The sequence below is a fragment of the Psammomys obesus genome, unplaced genomic scaffold, assembly GCF_907164565.1.
Source record: "Psammomys obesus unplaced genomic scaffold, mPsaObe1.curated_primary_1811, whole genome shotgun sequence".
Taxonomy (NCBI): domain Eukaryota; kingdom Metazoa; phylum Chordata; class Mammalia; order Rodentia; family Muridae; genus Psammomys; species Psammomys obesus.
The window spans coordinates 368,481-392,340 of record NW_026585644.1 but is presented as its reverse complement, the minus strand read 5'-3'; the positions used below and the strand labels follow the sequence as shown (position 1 = coordinate 392,340).

Sequence of the window (23,860 nt, the reverse complement as noted above, 5' to 3'; positions counted from 1 at the left end):
CATAACTATGGAAGAAACTTAAGTCGCTGAATGTTTTTACTGAGCACCATCAGTGGGTCCCTGATTCCCTAGCAGAATTCTATGATAATGTTTTTTTTTTTGTATGCCAAGTTCTGTTTTTATTTGTTTGTTTGTTTGTTTTTGGATTTTCAAAGCAGTGTTTCTCTGTGTAGCCTTGGCTGTCCTGGACTCACTTTGTAGAACAGGCTGTCCTCAAACTCACAGTGATCCACCTGCCATTTCCTCCCCAAGTGCTGGGATTACAGGAGTGTGGCACTGTGACAGGGGTATGCCAAGTTTCTTTTTTCTTTTTCCTTTTTTAAAATTTATTATGTATAATTAAAGATGGTTGTGAGTCACCATGCTGGGAATTGAACTTAGGACCTCTGGAAGAACAGCCAGTGTTCTTAACCTCTGAGCCACCTCTCCAGCCCTGCCAAGTTTCTAACTAGTTAAAAAAGGCTTGAAAGACTGAGCTGGTTGTGGTGTCAATCACCCGTAATTCTAGCATCATGGAGGCCAAGTCAGAAAGACTGCTGCTCCATCAGCCATTCTGAACTGTTATATGGCAAGACTGTCATGGAAAACAAATCAAAGGGATGGCTCAGCGGTTAAAAGCACTGTCTGCTTTTCCAGAGGTCCTGAGTTTAATTCTCAGCAACCACAAGGTAGCTCACAACCGTTTATAATGGGATCTGATGCCCTCTTCTGGTGTGCAGGTGTACATGCAGATAGAGCACTCATATACATAAAATAAATCTTAAAAAAAAAAGCACTGGCTGCTCTTGCAGAGGACCAAGGTTCAATTCTTGTACCTACATGGTAGCTATAACTCCAGGTTTGAGTGATCTGATGACCTCGTCTGGCCTCCTCAGGCACTGTGCACACAGGCGTGGTGCACAGACACACTATACGTGCAGGCACCCATGCAATAAAGTAAAAATAATTTTAAAGTAAACGAGAACAAAAAGCCTGTAGTAGTAGCCAGTACCATAGTCAGTAAAAACAGCTCAGTTTTGAAATGAAAGAAAGAGAAGCAGAGAGGAAGCCGTAAACAACATGAAGAGAACTATTCTTTGAGCCAGGTCTCGTGTAGCCCAGGCTGGCCTCAAACTCACGGTGTAGCAGATGATAGGCAGGTGCTGTGGTTGCAGGTGGGTCCCACAGTTTTGGTTTATGGGTGTCAGGAACAGATCCCAGGGTTTCATCTTGCTGGGCAAGCCTTCTAGCAGCTGAGCTGCATCGCCAGCCCAAGAGAAGCTAAGAGAAACTTGCGAATGACTGTAAGTTAAAGAGGAGGAAGCGGAGCTGAAGCGGAGCAGGGCAGCAACTTCGCTGCTAGGAAATGAACCGGAGAAGAGCAGTGGAGCGTGGGTTAGGAGGCTGTGCACGCTGTTCTGGTAGCAGCGACGACTTTGTGTAGAAGCCAGTCTGGTATGTCTTTACTTGTAAGAGGAAGGGAATGTTACATTTCTGAACTTCCCTCTACTGCTTTTATTTTATGGCTGTTATATTCAAGTATATATCAAAGCCAGCTTAGGCTGGACGGTTCTCTAGTCAGTGTTTATATTTGCTATAGCGAAGAGGTACAAATTATTGCCAGTTAGTACACAAGTCACATATACATATATGTATACATACATAATATGCATATTTGCATATATACACCATTTGGGTGAATGAGCAATTTCCCTTTTGAATTTTGTTTGCTTAATTGGTAGTTTTTGTTTGTTTTTTGAACAACAAAACATGCTACATAGCCTAGACTGGCCTAGAACTCACTGAGTAGCCCAGGCAGGCTAGCCAAGTACTTAAGATACTCCTACCTCCACCTCCTGAATGCTAGAATTACAGGCCTATGCCACTAGGCCTACTTAAATATATACCTAAAAGACAGACTACTTTTGCTCCTCAGTGCTAAGGACTGAACACATTCTAAAACTGATCTGCATTAATCCCTTGTAGCTTTTACATATCATTATTTTAATATATTCTATTTATTTATTTATTTGTTAATTTTTTTTTTTTTTTTTTTTTTTTACTAGGCCTCCTATTACTAGGCTTCCCTCAAACTTGTGCTGCGGACCTTGAACTCTCTCCTGTCTTCACACTTTGCCTTGTTCAGCAATGGGCATGGGACCAGGCAGAGCACACGCTGGGCAAGTTCTCTATCAACAGAGATTTTGAGAGGAATTGTACTCCTGATCGATCATGGATGGCCTGATATTGGGACAAATCTGTGTTTCTTTCAGGAACTAATCATTTTTAGCTACTGCATATCTAAGTATTTAAAATTTTTACCTGTATTTGTTTTATTATATGTATGAACGCTTTGCTACATCTATGTAAGTGTACCAAGTATGTGCCCGATGCCTGAGGAGGCCAGAAAGGGCATTGACTCCTTTGGAACTGGAGTTGTGGGGGTAATGATCACCATGTGGGTGCTGGGAACCAAACCAGGGTCACATGCAAGAGCAACAAGTGCGCTAGACCACAGAGCACCGCTGTGGCTCCTACAAGCAGTTTGATGGCAAAGAAAAAGCAGCTGGTACTGTTTGCTGCAATTTATAGCAATTGTCAAGCTACACAGCTCCAGGCACGGTGCTGGGTGGCAAGGCCTGCCCTGCTTCCCAAGCCTCCCAGCATTCCTGCTTCCAGGCAAATGTCCTTGTCTTCCTCCTGAATCCCATGTTTTCCTGCGTTCCATGTCGAGCTCCTCGCTGAGGCTTTATCTGAAAAAAATGGTTCTGTAGCTACATTAATTTTAAAATCACAGAACATGATTTTCTTTCTACTTCATCCTTCTCAAATTTGAAACTCTGCGCATGTGGATGTTTTATCTGCATGTGTGTGTACCATGGTGTCCACTGCCTGAAGAGGCCAGAAGAGTGTGTCCGATTTTCTGGTTCTGGAGTTACAGATAGTTGTGAGCCATGTGGGTGCTGAGAACTGAACCCAGGTCCTCCGCAAGGGCAGCCAATGCTCTTAGGGCTGAACACCTCTCCAGCCCCACGTTTTTATTACATTTGTTCATGTGAATATGTGTATGTGTGTATGGAGTTCAGCTGACAACTTGTGGAAGTCAGCTTTCTCTTTCTAACTAGTGAGCCGGGGATCAAACTTAGCTCTTCAGTCTTGCCAGTACTCATGTTACTGACTGAGCCATCTTGTTGGGCCTGCCTTAGGCTTTTCTGAGAAGTGTTAAATTTTAACTTTCTAAAGAAAATAAAAGATGGGCTTTTTTTGTGGTTTTGTTTGCACATTTATTTATTTATTTTCTTCAGAGGCTCATCTTTCTTACTGTACCCAACGCTGGCTCAGATAATTTCCTTAAGCAAAAATCAAGATGTCCATATGCGCTTTGTGTCTGGACTCCCAAACTCTACCATATGTGTTGTAGAGCCTGGATTTTTAGGTAATTTTAGATAATGGCTTTCAGAAAGCTGAATAATTTAAATGAATCCATTAAATTAAGTCACTAAAATGAATGTGTAAAACATAAAAGGGCCACAAAGTTTCACCCTTCATTTTGAGACTTTGAATTCAACCTGACTTTGACGTCCTTCCTATCTTCCTCTATCTCTCCCTCCCTCCCTTCTGAGATCTGCCTGCTTTTGTCTTCTGAGTGCTGGGATTAAAGGTGGGCACCACCATATCCAGCTTTGATGGGTCTGTTTTGTGACAAGACACCATAACTACAAAAGGAAGGTTTATTTGGGGCTTGCATTTCCAGAGGGATAGAGAGCCACCATTGTCATACCAGGGAGCATGGCAGCTGGCAGGTGTGTGCTCCAGCAGCAGCTGAGCAATCAGAGTGAGCACTCAGGAAGGTGGGAGGCCCCTGAAACCTGCCTCAGTGACACACTTCCTCCAATAAGGCTATACACTATTCCCAAACAGCCACTAACTGAGACCCAAGACATGCCTGAAACTTACTGGGGTGCCTGGGGGTGGGGGGAGATCTACTTCCAGATCCACAGGCAGCAGGAAGAGAGACACTGGCCCTGGCCTGAGCATTTGACACCCCAAAGCCCACCCCCAGTGATGCATTTCTTCCACCAAAGCCACACCTAACCCCTGTCAAGTATGGACACTCCCTAAAGGCCAAGCATTCAAATATACGAGCCTGTTGTGGCCGTTCCTATTCAAAACACCACACTTGGCCTGAAAGAATAAATTTTTGAAAATATGTTAAACAAACAAAACCCAAGCTTAAGCAGAAGGATCAATAAAACCTTGTCTCAAAACCTAAGCGGGCAGGGCGGGGGGGAACCAAGGTTATAAAATGATCCCATAATCTATGCAATATAGTCCTTGAGTTTAGAAAAAGAAATATTACTGAAGAAAAGTTAATGGCCTTAGGCAGAAACAGCAGATTTAATGGGCACACCAGGAAGGAGCCTATGTACTTTGTTCTTTTCCACATATATGCCAATGTTTCTTTACAGTTAATATAATTCAACCAAGAATTTTGGAATGGTAAGTAATGACACAGTTTGAAGGAAAGAACTGATATCCCTTTTGAGAGCCATCTCCACCCACCAGCCAGTGCGCTTTCCACACAGCTTCCCTCGTTTGTAGCTGCCAGCTCTCGGGAGGGATGCCGGCCTCTGTCATTCTCCTGCTCCTTTCTTTGCTTTGATACAGGTCTCACCGTTCACCCCGGAGGCCGGTGGAGCCTAGAGGTGGGGCAGCTGTATGTCATCACGGTCGAAGTGTTTGATAAAAGCAGCACAAGGGTCTATATTTCTGACGTGAGTCTCTCCTTTGATTTTTGTTCTATTTTCTTTCACTGTTTGAGACAGGATCTCACGTAGCCCGCGCTGGACTTTTAAGTAGCTCTGTAGCAGACAATGTCTTTGAACTCCTAATCTTTCCATCTCTACTTGGGACAGTGCGAGGATGACAGTATGTGTGCCCTGGGTCCTGTTTTATGTGCTTTTAGGGATCCAGTCCAGGGCCTGAAGCGTGCAAGATAGACAGTCTCCCAGCAGAACCATCCCTCGATCCTCTTGTCTGTCTTGCTTCCCTGTGGACAGCTCCTGCAGCGGGCCCTCTGTGTGGCAGAAAGCCCTTTTCCTTCAGTCTTTGCTAGGGCTGTCCCTGGGGCACACCAAACCAAAGTCATAATATGATGAGAATTGCAGGAAGGGTTTAAGGAGCCGAGAACAGCCTCCCTTTGCAGAGCCACCGTCTACCACAAAGATGCGCACCACAGTTCTGCGGTGGCGAGAGTCACAGGAACACCACATTGGAAGTGAGCCCTGGCCGAGGACTGCCAGGGCTCATCATCAGGAGCCCAGCGTTAACGCAACCGCGTGGGCTGGCTCAAATTTCTGTTTCAGTTATTTCTGTTCCCCGTATAGATGAATCTTTCAAAAAATACTGTTTGAAAAATCACATCTCTTCCAATCTAAGATTTCCATGAGGGAAAGCAAAAGTTTTGCTTTTTCTTCTTTTTAAAATTAATTAATTTGACAAGTGTGGTGGTTCATGTCTGTAATCCCAGCACTCCAGGAGGCAGAGGCAGGCGGATCTCTATGAGTTCAAGGACAGCCTGGTCTACAAAGCAAGTCCAGGACAGCCAAGGCTACACAGGGAAACCCTGTCTCAAAAAAACAAAAATAAATAAGTAAATTAATTAATTAATTTAAAAGAATAAATTTTTTTTTATTGTTTCTTTGTCTGTTTTTTGTTTTTCAAGACAGGGTTTCTCTGTGTAGCCCTGGTTGTCTTGGACCTCATTCTGTGTACCAGGCTGGCCTTGAACACATAGAAATTCATGTGCCTCTTCTGGGATTAAAGGCACGTGCTGCCACGTCCTGGCTTAATATATATTTTTAATTTTATATGTATAAATGGTTTTCCTCAATATGCCTGATACTCAGTAGATGCCAGAAAAGGGTGTGGGATTCTCTGGAAATAGAATTACGTGTGGTTGTGAGCTGCCACATGGGTGTCAACTGAACAGATTCTCTAGGAGAGCAGAGGGCTGAGCCATCTCTCCTGGCTCCTGTTTGTTTGTTTTGCTTTTTGTTTTTTGTGGGTTTTTTGAGTGTGTGTGGGGGAACAGGGTTTCTCTGTGTAACCTTGGCTGTCCTGGACTCGATTTGTAGACCAGGCTAGCCTTGAACTCACAGAGATATACCTGCCTCTGCCTCCCCAAGTACTGGGATTACAGGCGTGCACTACTTTACCCTGCACCTTTTTTTTTTTTTTTTTGAGGCAGGGTTTCTCTGTGTAGCCCTGGCTGTCCTAGAACTCACTCCGTAGACCAGATTGGCCTCAAACTCAAAGATCCTTCTGCCTCTACTCACAAATACTTGAACTAAAGGCCTACACCGTCACTGCCTGGCCCCTGTTTATGTGTATGTAGTTATGTGTATGTGAGTTGGGTGCCCTCAGACATCAGAGGTTTTTGGATGCCTGGAGCTAGCGTGAACTGTTCTGTGGGCACTGAGACTTTAATTGGGTCTTCTACAGGAGCAACAAGTTCTCTTAACCACTGAGCCATCTGTCTCCCAGCACACATGCCAACCTGTTCTTACATCTCCATCCCTCAACTGTGTAATGTCAGTCTTATCAATGGTTTGGCATTAAAATGGTCTTAGGGGAAAAATACGTGCTTAGAGTTATGTTGCCATTGGACTGATTCCAGAATCTCAAGATTACATTCCAGTTTCTGAAGGAGTACTTTGAAAGGCAGCTGAGTTCTTCAAATGGATCTTACCATGTGGTAAAAGCCCTGAAGGACGGAGTTGTGCTGATAAATGCAACGCTGACTTCCGGCCTTCTGAAGGTAGGAGTCTTTTTCCCAGGAGGCGGCAGGGCGGGCTGCCACCTTCCTCTCTCACTTCACACTTGGGACTGCGTATCTCTGCAGACCATCCTCGCACTGCATGTAACACACACTTCCTTTAAGAAACGTGCGCCCTCAGGTGCACGCAGGGAGCTTAAAGAAAAAGAAGATTTTAAAATTGTGGGTGTGGGGAGCAGCTGTTTGCAGGTGACCTCCGAGGCCAGAGGAACACACTGGATGCCCGGAGCTGGAGCAGCAAGCAGCTGTGAGACTTCTGGGGGAGGTGCTGGGAGCCAGGCTCAGGTTCTCTGAAAGAGCCCGCAAACTCAGCCAGTGAGCCAGCCCTCCAGCCCCACGTAGGGAATTTTTTTATTCTAAAAATTCTAAATGGTTAACATGCTGATTCATTCAGCCATGTCCCTGACCTCGAACTTTGTTTTTCTGACCCAGAGTCTCTTCACATATCCCAGGCTGGCCTTGAATTCAAAATCCTGCCCCTACAGACTCCTGAGTGCTGAACTCACAGCCCTGTGCCAACATTCCTACCTTCCAGTGCTTTAGCTTGTTTGGTTTTTCACCTCTGGAAATGGATAGCAGCGTATTTGCAGATTTTTTTTCTTTTGATGACTTCCATACTAGAAATGTGCTTCTGTGTAGACCTTAACTGGAACCCTGGAGTTAGTCTTGTCTGTGGCCACAGTGCTGTTGAAGAAGCAAGAACTGAGGCTTTGGTAGAATTTGTATTTATTGTTTAACTGATCAGCACATCTGTTCGTGGTGCCATCTGTGGGTGGGTGGTCCTGGCTTGAGTAAGAAAGCAAGCTGAGCAAGCCATGGAGAGCAAGCCACAAGCTGATAAGCAGTGTTGCTCAGCTTCAGCTCCTGCTTCTGGGTTCCTGCCTTGAGCTCCTGCCCTGACTTCCCTTCAGGGTAGACTGTGAGCTGTAAGATGAAATAAACCCTTTCTTCTCCATGTTGGTTTTGGTCATGGAGTTTATCACCGAAGTAGAAAGCAGACACACAAAATCTGCAGGTTTCTATTTTTCTGGCCCTTTTCTCCCCCCTTTAAAGACAGCCTGTCTGGTAACCTCAGCTGGCCTTGAACTCCTGACCCTCCTGTGTTAGTGGGTGCCACCCAACCCACTTCTCTTCTTTCAGAAGTAGAATATGGTTACATGAATACCTCATTTTGCTCATGTTTTCAGTGTCAAGGGAACTGTCTCAGGAAATCCGTGTTGACCCATCTTCTCTTGTCCCCACAGGGCAATGGTTCTCAGCTTAAAACGTGTCAAATCAATCACCAACAGGAGGTGAAGATTTACTTTCCCATTCAGCTTAAACCCAGCTTTCTGGCATTTCCCCATAATCCTCTGGGAATATTAAATCGTTACAAAGTTCAGGTATGGTATCCTCTACTAGCAGAAATGGCACAAAAATCAATCAGTTTCTCTAATAGGTTGCTTGGACATGTAGCTCAGGCTGGCCTTGAACTCACTCTGCAGCCTCTGCTTCTCCTTCAGCTCTTGAGTGTGGGTTACAGGCCTGCAGTGCCAGACCAGGTTTATGCCGTGCCGGGGACCTAACCCAGGGCTCCTTGTACAGGCTGAACCATGTCCCCAGCCGCAGACTTATCGCCACCTTTTACATCTCTGCCAGCTTAGTGGTGTAACTCAGTGTTTGCTGGCTGCCAAGTCTGAGACTTGGTGGGCTTTCCATCTTTGCCATCTGTTGTTTTCTTGTGAGTTTCATGACACTGTCAAATGCCCTGATGCCCCTGTGAGCTTCTGTGGGAGACAGCTCCTTAACCTCCCTCTAACGCTGCCCTTGCCCACTTCTCAACGTCCCTGCAGATTCCCAGTTTCTTATCAGGTGCAGAGATAACATATCACATAGTTGTGTTCTTTTTTAAACTCAACCTCACCAGTCAAGTTTCACCTTTTCACTTATGTTCTGCTTTCCTCCCAGCACGCTTTATCCCAGGCTGTGGTTTTTCACAGGTACAGGGTGGTAGTGGCAACTTCACCTGGACTTCTTCTAATGAGACGGTGGCCATGGTCACCACCAAAGGAGTGGTTACCGCAGGTCAGGTGAGAGGAAACAGCACCATTTTGGCACGAGATGTACAAAATCCTTTTCGATCTGGTGAAATTAAGGTAAATGTCTCTTCAGAGAAAATGGGACCTCTCTGGGACACTGCTGTGTATAGTTTTGCTTTTTTTTTTTTTTTTTTTTGTTTTTTTGTCAATAAACCATCTGTCCGAATGCCTTGCCTCCATGCGTCTGTGCACCACTTTTGTGCCTAGGATCCATGGAAGCCACAGAGAGCATTTGTTCCCCTGGAACTGGAGTTACAGACGGTTGTGAGCTGCCATGTGGGTTTCTGGATATTGAACCCAGGTCCTCTGCAAGAACAGATAGAGCTCTTAACTGTTGAGCTGTCTCTCCAGCCCTGTGATTACTAAATTTAAGCTCAGAAACACGTTTGAAACAATATCCAACTTGAGCATTTAAAAATTTGACTGCAGAGCTGAGGATGTGGCTGAGTTGGTAGAGAGCTTTTCTGTTGTGCACAAAGGCCTAGGTTTCAAGCCTCTGCATCAGAAAACCGGGCCTGGAGGCCAGGCTTCAAATCCAGCACTTAGGAGGAGAGGACAGGAAAATCAGAAGCTCAGCATCATCTTCAACTACATGAAACCCAGTCTTAATAAACAGAAGTAAATTAAATTAAAATGTTATAAGATTCAACCAGGAAGTACATCTTCGTTAAAGATGGACTTTTACTTGGCCTAAGAGCCATGGATTTGACATGTGTGTTTGCTGTCGAATTTGTAAAATGGGGTGGTCCTGGCTGGGGACATGACTCAGTGGCCGAGAACACTTAGCTCTGCAAGGCCCTGGCACCCAGCCCTGTGCCTGGCTTTTATGTGGGTTTGGGGGACCCAAACTCAGGTCCCCACATTTGTTTGTTTGTTGAGACAGAGTTTCTCTGTGTGTAGCCCTTGCTGTCCTGGAACTTGCTTTATAGACCAGGCTGGCCTTGAACTCACAGAGACAGGTCTGCCTCTGACTGTGAGATGAGTTTTTTACCAATTGAGCCCATGTTCCCATGTGTATAAATATACATAATATTTTTTAATAATGTATTTAATTTTATTCTATGTGCGTTAGTGTGAAGGTGTCATATCCCTTGGAATTGGTGGTACAGACAGTTGTGAGCTGCCATGTGGGTGCTGGGAATTGAACCTGGGTCCTTTGGAAGAGCAGACAGTGCTCTTAAGCACTGAGCCATCTCTCTAGCCCCTTACATAATATTTTTAATATTTATTACTGTGTATGCATATGCAGTGTGTGTAGACAGAAGTGTGTGGGCCAGGCAGTGCATGTGAAGGTCAGAAGACAACTTTGTGGGGTCGGTCCTCTCCTTCCATCTTTACAGGGCTTCCAGGAAGGGAGTTCAGGTCACAGGCTTGTATTCCATGGCAAGTGCCAGTATCCATAATCTTTTTGAAAATCACCATTGTGTTTGTATTATGTATAAATATGGGCACACATGCCATGGTACCCACGTGGAGGTTAGAGCACGGCTTTGTGAAGTCAGTTTTTTTCTTCCACCTTCACTTGTGTCCTAGTTTACTTTTTGTTGCCGTGATAAATACCCTGACCAAAAGCAGCTTGGAAAGGAAAGGGCTAATTTTCACTTCCGGGTCGTAGACCGTCACCCACCTGCTTAGGGACTGTACTGCCCACAGTGGGGGTGGCCCTCCCTCGTCAGCCACCTACCACGAAATGCCCCACAGACATGCCCATGGGACAATTCAGAAGCAGTTCTTCAACTGAGGCCCTGTCTTTTCAGGTGTATCAAATTGACAGCCAAAATTAGCCATCACACCTGAGTACCAGGGATTAAACTGAGTCACCAGCTTGTCACAAGTGCTCTTATCTGCTGAGCCACTTTGCTGATCCCTGTACACATAATCGTCAGTGGCTTTCATTGATAATAAGGTTAGCTTTTATGCTAGCCTTATTACTAGCCTTGTATTTTGGCTAGTTAATCTACCTGTAAAAGAAGAGTTGGCAGTCTTGGTGGCACACACCTGTCACCTCAGCAATTGGGAGTTAAAAGCAGAAAGATTAGGAATTTGGTCAGTCTCGGGCTGGGTCATAAGAGGCCCTGTTTCAAACAAAAAACAAGGCCTGAATTAAAAAAAAACTAATTTCTGTTTTTCTCCACTTTATGGCATATGCTGCTTTTCCCTTTGTGACTTGGCCATCACACAGTGACTGTTTATTGAATGCCTCTAGGTACTAAATAAGTGAAGTCCTAGTTAGGATCCCCATACATGACATCTGTTACAGTAACTTTTTTTTTTATTAATTACACTTTATTCATTAGTTAAAGTAACTTTTATTCGCCTGAGGTATTGTCATCTTGAAGCCTTACTGCCTCCATCTGCTAACCTTGGCTTAGTGCCGGAAGCTTCTAGCCACCGTGCAATCTGATCAGGGCCTAGAATGTTTTTTAGCCTCTGAGACTTATTGCTGAATAAGCTCACTCTTTCTAGCTCTTTCTGAACTTTGGATGGCCGTTTCAACCAGCTGTTCTGACTCAAACTCCTCTCTAAGCTGACTGATTCTGGTTTCTCTCAGTTTCTCACTGAATTGCTCTGCTTGGCCTCAAACTAACTCTAGCAATCTTCTGGCTCCTTCTCCTTCTCTGGCTCATTCTGCCTTCACCTGTGTCTAGCTTGTTCTCTCTTTTGCCTCTCTCTGTAAAACTTTCCCAGTAAGAACTGCCTCTGAATTCCACAAACTGAACTGCCACAAACTCAACTCCACTGCACTGCTCTCAACTGAACTGCCTAAACAGCACTGACTAGAACTCAGAGATGTGCATGTTTCTGTCTCCTGAGTGCTGGGATTAAAGGTTTGTACCACCATGCCTGGACCTAAGCTTTTCTTTACCTGAAACTGGCTCTATACCAGGCTGGCCTTGAACTCAGAGTTCTCATGGCTCTGTCTCCTGGGATTAAAGGCGTGTCTGTTTTCCAGTGGGAACAGATAGATCTAGAAGGTCTTTGGGTGTGATGTCTTGCCAGAGTATCCATGTTCTGAATTAAATTTCTCTACAGACATCACTGCCTTAAAGAAACTAAAATCTAGGTAGAAAGATTTATTAATATGAAAACTTATGTCATGTCTCAAGGGAAGACATGTGAGGTACTTTCAAGCATGTGCTCTGCTCACCGCTATTTAGATTATGCAGTCTAACTGATGGGCCAGTGAGTTGATTCAGCAGGTTGGAAAGCCCTGGACAGGCAAACCCCGGAACCCACATTCCAGGAGAGAGCTCTACAATTGTTCTCTCACCTCCACGTGCACACTATGGCGTGTGTCCGTGGCATTGACACATCATATGCACACGTAGTAGTAGTAATAGTGATAATAATAATAATAATAATAATAATAATAATAATAATTATTATTATTATTATTGAGCTGGGCTTGGTGGAACACACCTTTAACCTTTAATTCTATAACTCAGTGAGTTTGAGGCCTGCCTGGTCCACATGGCAAGTTCTAGAAGAGCCAAAGCTACATAATAGACCCTGTCTCAAAAAAAAAAATCAATAACATTAATTAACTAAATTTAAAAGCTACTCTTGGCAGATAAGAGAAAAATCCTCGTGGGCGGACTGATGAGTGACTATTAGGGATGATAGAGAAACGCAAATGGAAGCCACGGCAGGGCATCGCCTCTTTGGAGAAATAGAGTTTCAGCAGGAGTCCTGTTCACTCACATATTCAGACATTGCTCTCAAGAGATAGCTGCAGGGTAGGCAGTTCAGAGAACCCACAGTAATACTTTCTCTCTGGCTTCAAAGACAGCATTTAATAGCTCTGGTACAAAAAATGGGGAATCAATATGTGTGTGTGTGTGTGTGTGTGTGTGTGTATGTGTGTGGAGAGAGAGAGAGAGAGAGAGAGACATATATTTGTGTATTTCTTAAACAGGTTATTAGTGTGGCAAGGCTTGTGCTTAGAAATGTCCTAGTTAGGGTTCTATTGCTGTGAAGAGACACCATGACCACAGCAACTCTCAGAAAGGAAAACATTTAATTGGGGCTGGTTGGGGCTGGCTTAGAGTTTCAGGGGTTTAGTCCATTATCATCACCGTGTGGGGAAGCATGGCGGCGTGCAGGCAGACACGGCGCTAGAGAAGGAGCTGAGAGTTCTCCATCTGGGTCTGCAGGCAGCAGAAGGAGACTGTGTACCATACTGAGCATAACTTGAACATATATGAAGGAACTCACACCCCCACACACACAGTGACACACTTCCTCCAACAAGGCCACACCTCCAAGCATTCAAACACCTGAGTCTATGGGGGCCTTACCTGTTCAAACCAGTACACCTAAGTACTTTTATATTCCATAATGGTGATAGTACTTATTTTAAAGAGCAAAAGCTAGCCACTGCCACTGTAGGTTTGTAAACAGTGATGGCCTGAAGGCCGAAACAGCAGTCAGGCCGTGTCCTAGCCGAGTTTCCATTGCGGTGCTAAACACCATGACCAGAGCAGCTGGGAAAGAAAGGGGTTATTTCAGTTTACTGATTACAGTCCATAGTGGCCAGAAGTCAGAGCAGGACCTCAAGGCAGGAACTGAAGCAGAGGCCTTGGAGGAACATCACTTCCTGGCTTGCTTCCCATAGCTCACACATCCTGTTTTCTTATGTTAGGTCTGGGGATTGCTGAAGGAAGACCTCAGACTCAGGTAGTATGCAAAAACAAGGAGTGTCTATTCTGCAGAACTTTTCAGCACGCGGGAGCCACCATTCCCTAGAATGGGGACCCTGAAGTGAGCTTGCTGGCCCAATTTAAAGACGGGGTTTCACAGTGTGGTTGTGTAATCTTTACATTGGTTGATTGGTTCTGATCTAGGGAATATGGGAACTCGTGATTGGTTCTGCAGTTGGGGGAGCTCACAGAAAGTCCAGGTAACACAGTGTGTCCAGGTAACAGAGAGTGCTCAGGTAACAAAGTGTCATTTTGACTAGTTAGACAAAGCAATTAGTCAAGTGCTTGGAGACTTTACTAAGTTATTGTTTCTGGTTTTCACATTGTATCTGGTTTCCATGGACTGTAGTTTCATAATCTGAGAAACAGAAACTCAGGCCTGTTCATTCTGAAGTCAATTTTGAAGACTTTAGTGGAGTCAGACTGGCTTATTAAAAATCATTCCCCTTGGGCTGGAGAGATGGCTCAGAGGTTAAGAGCACTGCCTGCTCTTCCAGAGGTCCAGAATTCAATTCCCAGCAACCACATGGTGGCTCACAACCATCTGTAATAAGATCTAGTGTCTTCTTTTGGCATGCAGGTGTATATGCAGATAGAACATTGTATCTATAATAAATAAATAAATAAATAAATAAATAAATAAATAAATAAATAAATAAATAAATAAATAAGATGTTTTGAAAAATCATTCCCCTCACTTACACAGCCCAGGACCACCTTCCCAGGGGTGGCGCTCCCACATCAATCAGTAATCAACAAAGCACCTCCACAGACTTGCCTGCAGGCCAATCTGCTGGATGCATTTTCTCAATTGATATCATTTATTTCAGTATTTTTGTTTGTTTGTTTGTTTCAAGACAGGATTTCCCTGTGTAGCCTTGGCTGTCCTAGACTTGCTTTGTTTACTTATTTGTTTTATGTATAAGTCCTCTATTTGCAGGTACACCTGCAGGCCAGAAGAGGGCATCAGATCACATTTTAGATGGTTTTGAGCTACCATGTGGTTGCTGAGAATTGAACTCAGGACCTCTGAAAGAGCAGACAGTGCTCTTAACCGCTGAGCCATCTCTCCACCCCCCTAGACTTGTTTTGTAGACCAGACTGGCCTCACACTCACAGAGATCTACCTGCCTCTGCCCTTTCTGAGTGCTGGGATTACAGACCTGTGCCCAGGCTGGCCTCAAACTTTTTGCCATTCTCCTGCTTTAGCTCAAATGCTGGGATTGTAGGATTAAAGATTTGATGAGTGTTTGGATAGGGGAAATAAAAGATATAAAGCTATGGGGATGGTGAGGAGGGTGCTAGTTCTGACAGCGAGGTGTCTAGGAAATTCAGGAAATGGAGAGGGGAAACACTGTAAGTCATACCTTAAGTAAGGTCTAGATTACTGACTCCTACTGCACAGCCAGTGAGTTGTTCTACTGTATTGTGCTTTGTTCATGGGCTTATTTTTGTTTTCACAGGACTTTACTCTGTAGCCCAGGTTGGCTTCAGGCTCATGGAAACTCTCTTTCATCCACCTCTAGAGTGCTGAAATTCCAGGCCAGCACCACTGTGTCCAGCTACCCTTCCCTGTTCAGTAATCCTGACAGGAAGTGTACCTGAGATCCTAGCACTCAGGAGACAGAGGCTGGACTACCAAAACTATCTTCAGCCACATAGTTAACTCAAGGCCAGCCTGGGCTACATAAACCCTACCTCAAATCAAACAAGTAAAAAAGTGTGCATGTTCAGTACAGATGTTTTTTTTCCAAAGCATTTTTAATCAGTTGAATGTGTAGATGTGTAACCCATGCACCTTAAACACTGATTGTGTGTTGTCCTGGTTAGGATTTTTTTTTTTTTCCAGCTTGACACAGGCTAGAATCATTTGAAAAGAGGGAACCTCAACTGAGAAATAAACATCTTGTTCTATAGGAAAGCCTGTGGGGCTTTTCTTAATTAGTGATGGCTGTGGGAGGGCCCAGCCCATTGTGGGTGGTGCTGTCCCTGGGCTGGCGGTCCTAGGTGCCATAAGAAAGCCAACTGAACAATCCAGGGCCAGTAAGCCAGTAAGCTGTTTTCCTCCCTGGCCTCTGCTTCAGCTCCTGCCTCCACTTGCAGCCCTGCTTAAGTCCCTGCTCTGACTTCTTTATATGATGAACTGTTACCTACAAGTGTAAGCCAAATAAACCCTTTTCTCTCCAAGTCCCTTTTGATCATGGTGTTTATACCAGCAATAGATACCTAAGACAGGCTTCGGCACTGGTGGCACACACCTTAAATCCCAGCACTCAGAAAGCAGAGGCAGGTGGATCTCTGAGTTAGAGGCCAGCCTGGTCTACAGGGTGAGTTCCAGGCCAGCCTGATCTACACAGAAACACTGCTTGGTGGTAGTGTGCTTCCCTAGTATGCACAAGGATCTGGGTTCAACTCATAACACTACCACCCACCCCCGAAAGAAAGAAAGAAAGAAGGAAAGAAAGAAAGAAAGAGAAAGAAAGAAAGAGAAAGAAAGAAAGAGAAAGAAAAGAGGAACCAAAGTAAAACATGTAGATAACAATATAGAGAGAAGATATACATATGATTGTTGAGACAAGATCTCACTGTGTAGCCCAGCATGAATTTGACTCTATCATATGGCCTCGGCTTTCTGGGGGCTGAAATCGGGCGTGCTCCACCACAGCAGAATGTACATATTTGTGTATCTATTACATATGTATACCCACAGCACATAATATGTGTCTAAATGTCTCTTCTAAGACTTTCCTGAAGATTAATTGCTTTTCCTTAAGATATATGTCATGAAGCTGAACAAAATGGAACTGTTACCATTTCAAGCTGATGCGGAAGTTGGCCAGATTATTGAGGTCCCCATTGCAATGTATCATGTCAATACAGAGACCAAAGAGGCTATCGCTTTCACAGACTGCTCTCACTTACCCCTGGATCTCAACTCAGACAAGCAAGGAGTCTTCACTCTGTTTAAAGAAGGCAAGGCTAAACTCTTTATTTTCCCCCTTCATCTTTTAATTAATAATGGACAAACCACTACTGTAGTTTAATTCTTCTTCCTCCCTTCTCCTCCTCCTCCTCCTCTCTCTCTCTCTACACACACACACACCATACACACACACACACACACACATACACACACACACACACACACACACACACACACACACACTACAGGATCCTGCTATGTAGCCAAGGCTGGCCTTGAACTCATAACCCTGAGTACATAATTCCTATCTGAGCCTCCTGAGGACCAGCATGAAAGGCTGCTGTCATGGCCAGCTTCTATATATTCTGTCAACTGCCTTGAAACAGAGTCCACTCTACTCTCATTTTAGATGAATGTAGAAAGCACAGGGGGGAACTTGGGCCTTGTGTGTGGTATGCACATATGACTCATTCACATGGAAGTGCATGTCCATGTGTGCACACGTATGTGTGGCCTGGATTTGGAGTTGACTTTATCAGAGCAGTCTCTCGCGGAATCCAGAGCTCCCTGCCTCCAGCTCAGCTAGCTAGCTAGGTCCTTCCTGCTTCACAAGTGCTGGGATTCCAAGTGCTCATCATTGCTGCCTGGCTCTGTCACGGGTTTGCAAGGAGAGCCATCACACTTTATCTTCTGAGTCATCGCTCCATCCCCAATGCTAAGCTTCCTTACCCTGTGGCTGAGCCGTCCACCTCCAGCCCTCCATTTCAGGGCCCCTGCTTCTTTTCTTCTTTCTTTCATCGATATCCTGTTGTTTCCAGGAGTGAGGATTGATCCTAGGGACTTGGACATGCTGGACATGTGCTCTTCCACTGCATGGCATCCTACCATATTCTTTAAGAGGAATATAGTGCCATTTCATGACTATATACTATATTCAAAAAGAGACAATATATTTACCTTTTCTTTTTTGAGACAGACCCTCACTTAACCCAGACTGGCTTTGAGCTTGCTATGTAACCAAGGACGACCTTGAATCTTTTATCTTCCTGCCTCAGTGCTGAGATAATAGGCCCTACCATCCCCGATTTACACTGTGCTGGGGGCAGAGTAAGCACTCTACCAACTCAGCCATACTATTTGTCGTGGTAGTACGTTTTTCCAGTGAAAAGGAAAACATGACCATTTCCTTTATAAAAACCAGCATCCTTCCTGCTGTTGAAGTTCATATTTCTGAGTCCAACTGATTTTCACTAAAATCATGCAGAAGTCGCATGGAGTATTACTTAGCATTCGGTGTTTGCTAGTCTCTGCTGTAAGTACTTTCCCATATTAATTCGTTTGACACTCTCGTATCTGTAGGAGTGACATCAGCTTGGACTTCTCCCTTGCCCTGCCCATCAGCACGTAATTCCCTCAGCTCTCTGCTCGCCTCTGTTCTTAGCTCTAACTCTTAGGCCCTCTTATCTCTTATGTAGGGTATGATAACATCACTTTAACTTCTTATCCTGATAACCATGGCTACGAAATGGCTCTTTTCGAAGCTGAACGTCAAAATTACTTTTGTTTGTTTGCATTTTTAACTATTTGTGTGTGTGTGTATGTGTGTATGTGTGTGTGTGCATGCGCCATAGCAAGTGTGTGGAGATCAGAGGACAACGCTCTCCACCATGTGAGCCCTAGAGATTGAATTTAAGTTGTCATGCTTGGCAGCAGGTGCCTTCACTGGATAAGCCATCCGCCCAGCCCCGTGGTTTTTAATTATATATTATCATTTGTATGTGGATGTTTTAATTACATATTATCATCTGTGTATGGATGTTTTGCCTGCACACGTCTGTGTACCCGTGTGTGCAGTGCTTGTGGAGGCCAGAAGAGGGCATCAGATCCCCTGGAACTAGAGCATGGAGGCTTGTACTCCACTCTATGGATGCCGGGAGTGGAGCCTGAGTCCTCTGGAAGAAAAGCCAGTGCTCTGGACCACCGAGCCATGCTCCAGCTCTCCCTGTCTGGCTCTGTCACAGGCAGTCTCTCTCTGTTTCCAAGGCTGGGGCGGAACACTCTGTGTACCCCAGGCTGTCCTCCCGCAGCTTCCCAAGATCTGAAATTATAGATGTGAACCACCAAACCCATTTAATTAATACTTTTTTTTTTTTGTCCAAAATAATTTAAGAGGTTTTTCCTCCCACAAATTCATTTTCCTTAGTCCCCATGCCTAACACAGGCAAAACCCAATCTGCTTTCCATGACTGCATTCCTTTGATTTCATGTGGCTCTAACAAAACCAACGACTTAAGTTCTTCCTCTGTCATCTGTTCATTGATGCCTCCTGCATGTTTTGCCGTGCGTCTTGTTTCCTACACTTGAGGCTCTCTCCCTAAAGCTTCCTGTAGTTCAGGCACTAGGGAGGTCAAAGCAGGACAACCATTCAGGCCACCGGGCTACAGAGCAAGATCATGTCTCAGAACAAACAAGGCCTGTTTTCTCCAGACACAACCCTTCTTCCTGTTTCCGTACCCTTTGACTGTTTCTAGGTTTCTGTTAATATTGTCAATGCTTTCCATGGGTTTACGCACATTGTCACTCTCCCTTTTTGTCCTACACATCCCTTGGTGTCTGGGCCTGTGCCCAAGCCTGTATTCACACTGCACATAGAACTGTGTTTTGCATGATGAATGTCATCGTCAGAAGAAAGGTTTTACTGTTTGTTTTTGGGCAATTGGACCCTGGGCCTGTAGAGAACAGATGAGTAGTCCAACACTGAGCCCCACAGGGAGTGTGCATCAACCTGACAGAAAAAAGTGAAACCTAGTGGGAATCTCAAGGTACTAGGTTTTGTTTTGTTTTGTTTTGTTTTGTTTTAAGGCAGGATGTCACCCTGTATCCCAGTCTGGACTGGAGCTTGTGGGAATCCTCCTGCGAAGCCAAGTGCTAAGATGAGAGGCACATGCCACCATATCCAGACAAGATTATTATATTTAAGATTTTTTTGTTTTGTTTTGTTGAGATCCCAGCTTTTGGCCGGCCTGGAACTTACTATGTAGACAAGGCTAGCCTTGAACTTCTGAAGTGGTGGGTTAAAGGTGTGCACCATCATGCCCAGCCAAATGTATTTTTATATGTTTTCGTTGTGTGTAAGTCAGTATTCGGGTGTGCGCACGTGGCTGCAGTGCCTGCAGAGGCCAGCTGTGTTGGATTTTTAGGAGCTATAGTTAGAAGTAGTTGCGAGTGGATATATGGGTGCTGGGAACCGAACTTGGGTCCTCTAGAAGAACCGTCAGAGCTCTTAACCACTGAGCCATTTCTCCAGCCCCAGGTTATACTTTCAATGTGTTAAACTTATCCTGTTCCTGTATCCTAATTTCTTTAAAATAAATATAGACTGCTTATTACTCTACTGAAGTTCTGGTGGGCTTTTGTGGTGGGCATTTTTTTGTTTGTGGTTGGAGCAGGGTTTCCTGTAGCCCAGGCTTGCATTAACGTTGCTTTGTAGCTGGGGCTGGCCCGAAACTGCTGATTCTTCTGCAGCCACCTCCCAAGTGCCGAGAGTGTCACCATGCCTGGTTGAAATCATGTCTTTTGATTGAAAGGTATTCAAAGACCAGGACCGAGGCACTGTTCCTGTTCCAGTGTGCACATAGCAGCCACATCTCCAGGCCACACTGTGGTGACAGTCAGCGTGACTGGGCATGAGAAGCGCGTGTGGAGCAGTGCCACCTTCGCTGCTTACGAGCTTCTGCAGGTGAGCTGTCCCACGGGAGGCCCGGGAAAGCCCCGGGTGCTCGGCAACTGCTCTCACTCAGGTTGTCTCAGGTTAGATCTAAGCTCGCAGGAAGCCTCAGGAGCGGGCTTTATCCCTCAGGCTTCCTCGGTACACTCATTCAGGATGTTTTTGTTTGGTTTTCTTTTGTTTTTTGGAGACAGAGTCTCATGTAAACCATGCCGGCATTCAGTTAGACACGTGTCCAAGGATGAGCTTGAAGTTCGGACCCTCCTGCCTCTGCCTCACAAGTTCAGGGGTACAATAGTACTTACTCAGCCACACTCAGCTCATGCTCTGCTGGGAGGGGACACAGGGCCAGCTCCCTGTGCAAACAACCCCCTTCCCCAGCAGAACCACCTCCCCACCTGACCACCAGCACTGTGTCTCTCCAGCATTAGCAAACTTTAGATACTTACCTTTTGTCTTTAATACTGAGGTAGAAGATGTGGGAAATTAAGTACGTAAGATGCTTGATGGCAATATCTGAATTTTGGCGTATGTGTATATCTCTGTAGCCACACAGACTCCTAGCAGAGTCCCTTTTGAAGAAAACTATCCCTCAGCAACTTCCTGTCCTATAGAAGAGGAGTCAACCATATTCACACCATGCATTTATATATTTTTAGAAGAGCAGCCATTATTTGGAGCCATACGGGTTTGTGCATCAAATATTATGACAGATGGTTCAAAATAAAAGCATGTATGGTCTATCTACTGTCTTAATTCCGTCAGAACTTAAAACTGGGGGGTTGAAGAGATGGCTCACAGCTTAGAGTACTTGTTCTCACAGAGGACCTGGGTCCAGTTCCCAGCTCCAAATGGTGCCTTAACGAACTGTCTGTAACTCCCCAGGGTATCTGATGCCCTCTTCTGTGTCTTCTACAGGCATGGGACAGCAGACATGCACATAGTATATAGACATGTATTCGGGCCAGGTACCTAATGCACATAAAAATGGATACTTTTTAAACTAAAAGTAATAACTGTACATTCTTGCTGGCAAATCCTGACCTGTTGCCTCTTAGAAAAAAGAAAAGGTTGAGACTAATGAAAGACACACGGTGAAAGGTTGATTTAAAAATTCTGGGGAAGGAAGCTGGGAACTAGTGGAGCAGGCAGATTCTTGCTGGCTGTAAACAAAGACCAGGGTTCAATCCCAGCTGCATATAAAACTGGTTTAGCCATGTTCATAAAGTCTCAACCAACATGGCTGCCTAAAGGAGGATGACACCAGTATATGTGCTAAGGGGGAGTGCTTGGGAAGCCTTAATCCTAGACAGAGAACTACGGGCAACCAAAGAAAGTTTAGAGTAGGAGACATAGGCTTCTCCAGGGGAAGGGCACACTTTCTGACAGCCAGGGATGGCCCTACCCACAGTGGGCAAGGTCCTCTCACACCAATCAACAACTGAGAAAACACCGAAAAACACCGACAGGCCTCCTGCAACCTGATTTTATGGAGGCACTTTCTTTTTGTTTGGTTGATTTTGGTTTTTGGTTTGTTTGTTTGTTTGTTTGCTTGTTTTGAGACAGGGTTTCTCTGTATAGTCTGATTGTCCTGGAACTCACTCTGTAGATCAGGCTGGTCTTGAACTCACAGAGATCCACCTGCCTCTACCTCTCAAGTGCTAGTATTAGAAGCTACCACCTAGCCTAGAGACATTTTCTTAATTGAGGTTCCTTCTCTCAAATGACTTTAGTTTATGTCATGTTGCTATAAAACTACCCAGCACAGTTTTTCAATGCCAAATGGTCAGCCCTGAAAACATACATCCAGGTAACTTTATACAGACTGAACAGGTATTTAGGAATATGAATACACATATACACATATGTAACAACAAAGAGGAAGCCATGAATTTGAGAGAGAACAAGGGAGAGTGAACAGGAGTGGTGTCAAAGGGAGGAAAGGGAAGGGAGGAAAATGGTATAATTGTATTATAATCTCAGCCACATATGATGGTACATGCATTTAATCCCAACACTGAGAAATCTGAAGTAGGTGGGTCTCTATGTGTTTCAGGCCAGCTTGGTCTACATAACAAGCTCCAGGGCAGCCAAGGCTACATAATGAGAACCTGTTTTAAAATAAATAAACAAATAATAAAAATAAATTCAAAAGATTGTAATAGCAAAACAATAAAAATTGCTGGGTGCGGTGGTGCACACCTGTAATCCCAGCACTCTGGGAGGCAGAGGCTGGCAGATCTCTGAGTTGAGGCCAGCCTGATCTACAAATAGAGTCCAGGGCTGCCAAGACTACACAGAGAAACCCTGTCTTGGAAAACAAAACAAAGAAAAAAAACAAACTGTGTCACAACAGAGAAAAAGAGGTCATGAATTTGAAAGAGAGCATAGAAGGGTTTGGAGGGAGAGACCAGAGGGGGAAATATGTAATTATATTCTCATTTCAAAAATACTATTTTAAAAGGCACGGCAAGACACACTGGCAATCCAGGCATGAGGAAGGTGGAGGCATGAAAGAATTCCTAACTACATAGGGATGAATTTGTTTCAGGCTCTAAACCCTGTGGAAGTGGCCTTGGTGACATGGCACTCTGTGAAGGAAATGGTATTTGAAGGGGGCCCTCATCCATGGATCTTGGAGCCTTCCCGATTTTTTTTGGAGCTGAGTATGGAAAAGGCAGAAGACATTAGCGTGACTGAAGTCCGGCTGCCAGCTAAGAGGAAGCAGAACCAGTATATCTACCGAGTCATGTGCCTACAGTTAGGGGAACAAGTAAGAAAAATAGACTTTTTTCTAATAGTATAATGTCATTCCACTTCCCCTGGTGCTGCTGTCTATCTGAGCACCACACCTGAGGCGTGTCTCTCCAGTGGGAAGGGCCAGGCACTGTGCGCAGAAAATGGGTGGAACCTGGGAGTCTCAGGTTCAGATTCTCTCCAGGGCAGCTAGAGCACGCAGAGATCCATGTGCAAAGCAAGGCTCGTAGTTTCACTGGGGTATGAAAATGAGTTTTCCACTGTGTTAAAGTTAACACGCTCTCTCTCAATCTCTTTCTCTCTGTGTGTCTTTCTGTCTCTCTGTGTCTCTCTCTCTCTGTCTCTCTTTCAAGACAGAGCTTCTCTGTGTAGCCCTGGCTGTCCTGGACTCACTTTGTAGACCTGGCTGGGCTCGAACTCACAGGGATCCACCTGCCCCTGTCTTCGACATTAGTTTTTTAAAATGTGCTTGCTCGTATCAGATGGCCATGGAAACTTGGCCTTCCAAAGCAGAGGTACAGCTCTTAGGTTAAGCTGTTGTGCTAATGGCAGAGGGTGTCTGGAACTGGTCAGAATGCAGACCTGGCGAGAAGCAGGCTCCACAGTGGCGCAGGTCTGGCTGCTGCTTCCTCAGAGAGCCAAGCTGCTTTGCTGGCCGGCAGCCAAGCACCAGGAGTCCCCTGGTGAATTCTTCAGGCTGGAGGGGAGCCCTTCCTTCCAGAATAAATGATGAATCAGAAGGTCATGGTAGAAAGCTAATGGTAGCATGTTCATTTCTTGTGAAACTAAGGACTTACAAAATTGGGCAGTGGTAGGCATTTCAAGGGTGAAAGTGTTTGATTTGCTGGGGGATGAGGT

The 23,860-nt window shown here is 44.9% G+C and overlaps 1 protein-coding gene across 1 annotated transcript in view; it reads left to right on the top strand.

The window, feature by feature from the left end:
- Positions 1 to 23,860, top strand: part of Nup210l (nucleoporin 210 like) — a 93,586-nt gene that overhangs the window by 14,350 nt on the left and 55,376 nt on the right. The window contains exons 8-15 of the mRNA XM_055625113.1: positions 3,347 to 3,415; positions 4,648 to 4,754; positions 6,659 to 6,799; positions 8,062 to 8,199; positions 8,797 to 8,952; positions 16,370 to 16,568; positions 20,106 to 20,257; positions 22,797 to 23,018. Of these exons, the coding sequence (XP_055481088.1) occupies positions 3,347 to 3,415; positions 4,648 to 4,754; positions 6,659 to 6,799; positions 8,062 to 8,199; positions 8,797 to 8,952; positions 16,370 to 16,568; positions 20,106 to 20,257; positions 22,797 to 23,018 (1,184 nt within the window). The remainder of the gene's footprint in view (positions 1 to 3,346; positions 3,416 to 4,647; positions 4,755 to 6,658; positions 6,800 to 8,061; positions 8,200 to 8,796; positions 8,953 to 16,369; positions 16,569 to 20,105; positions 20,258 to 22,796; positions 23,019 to 23,860) is intronic.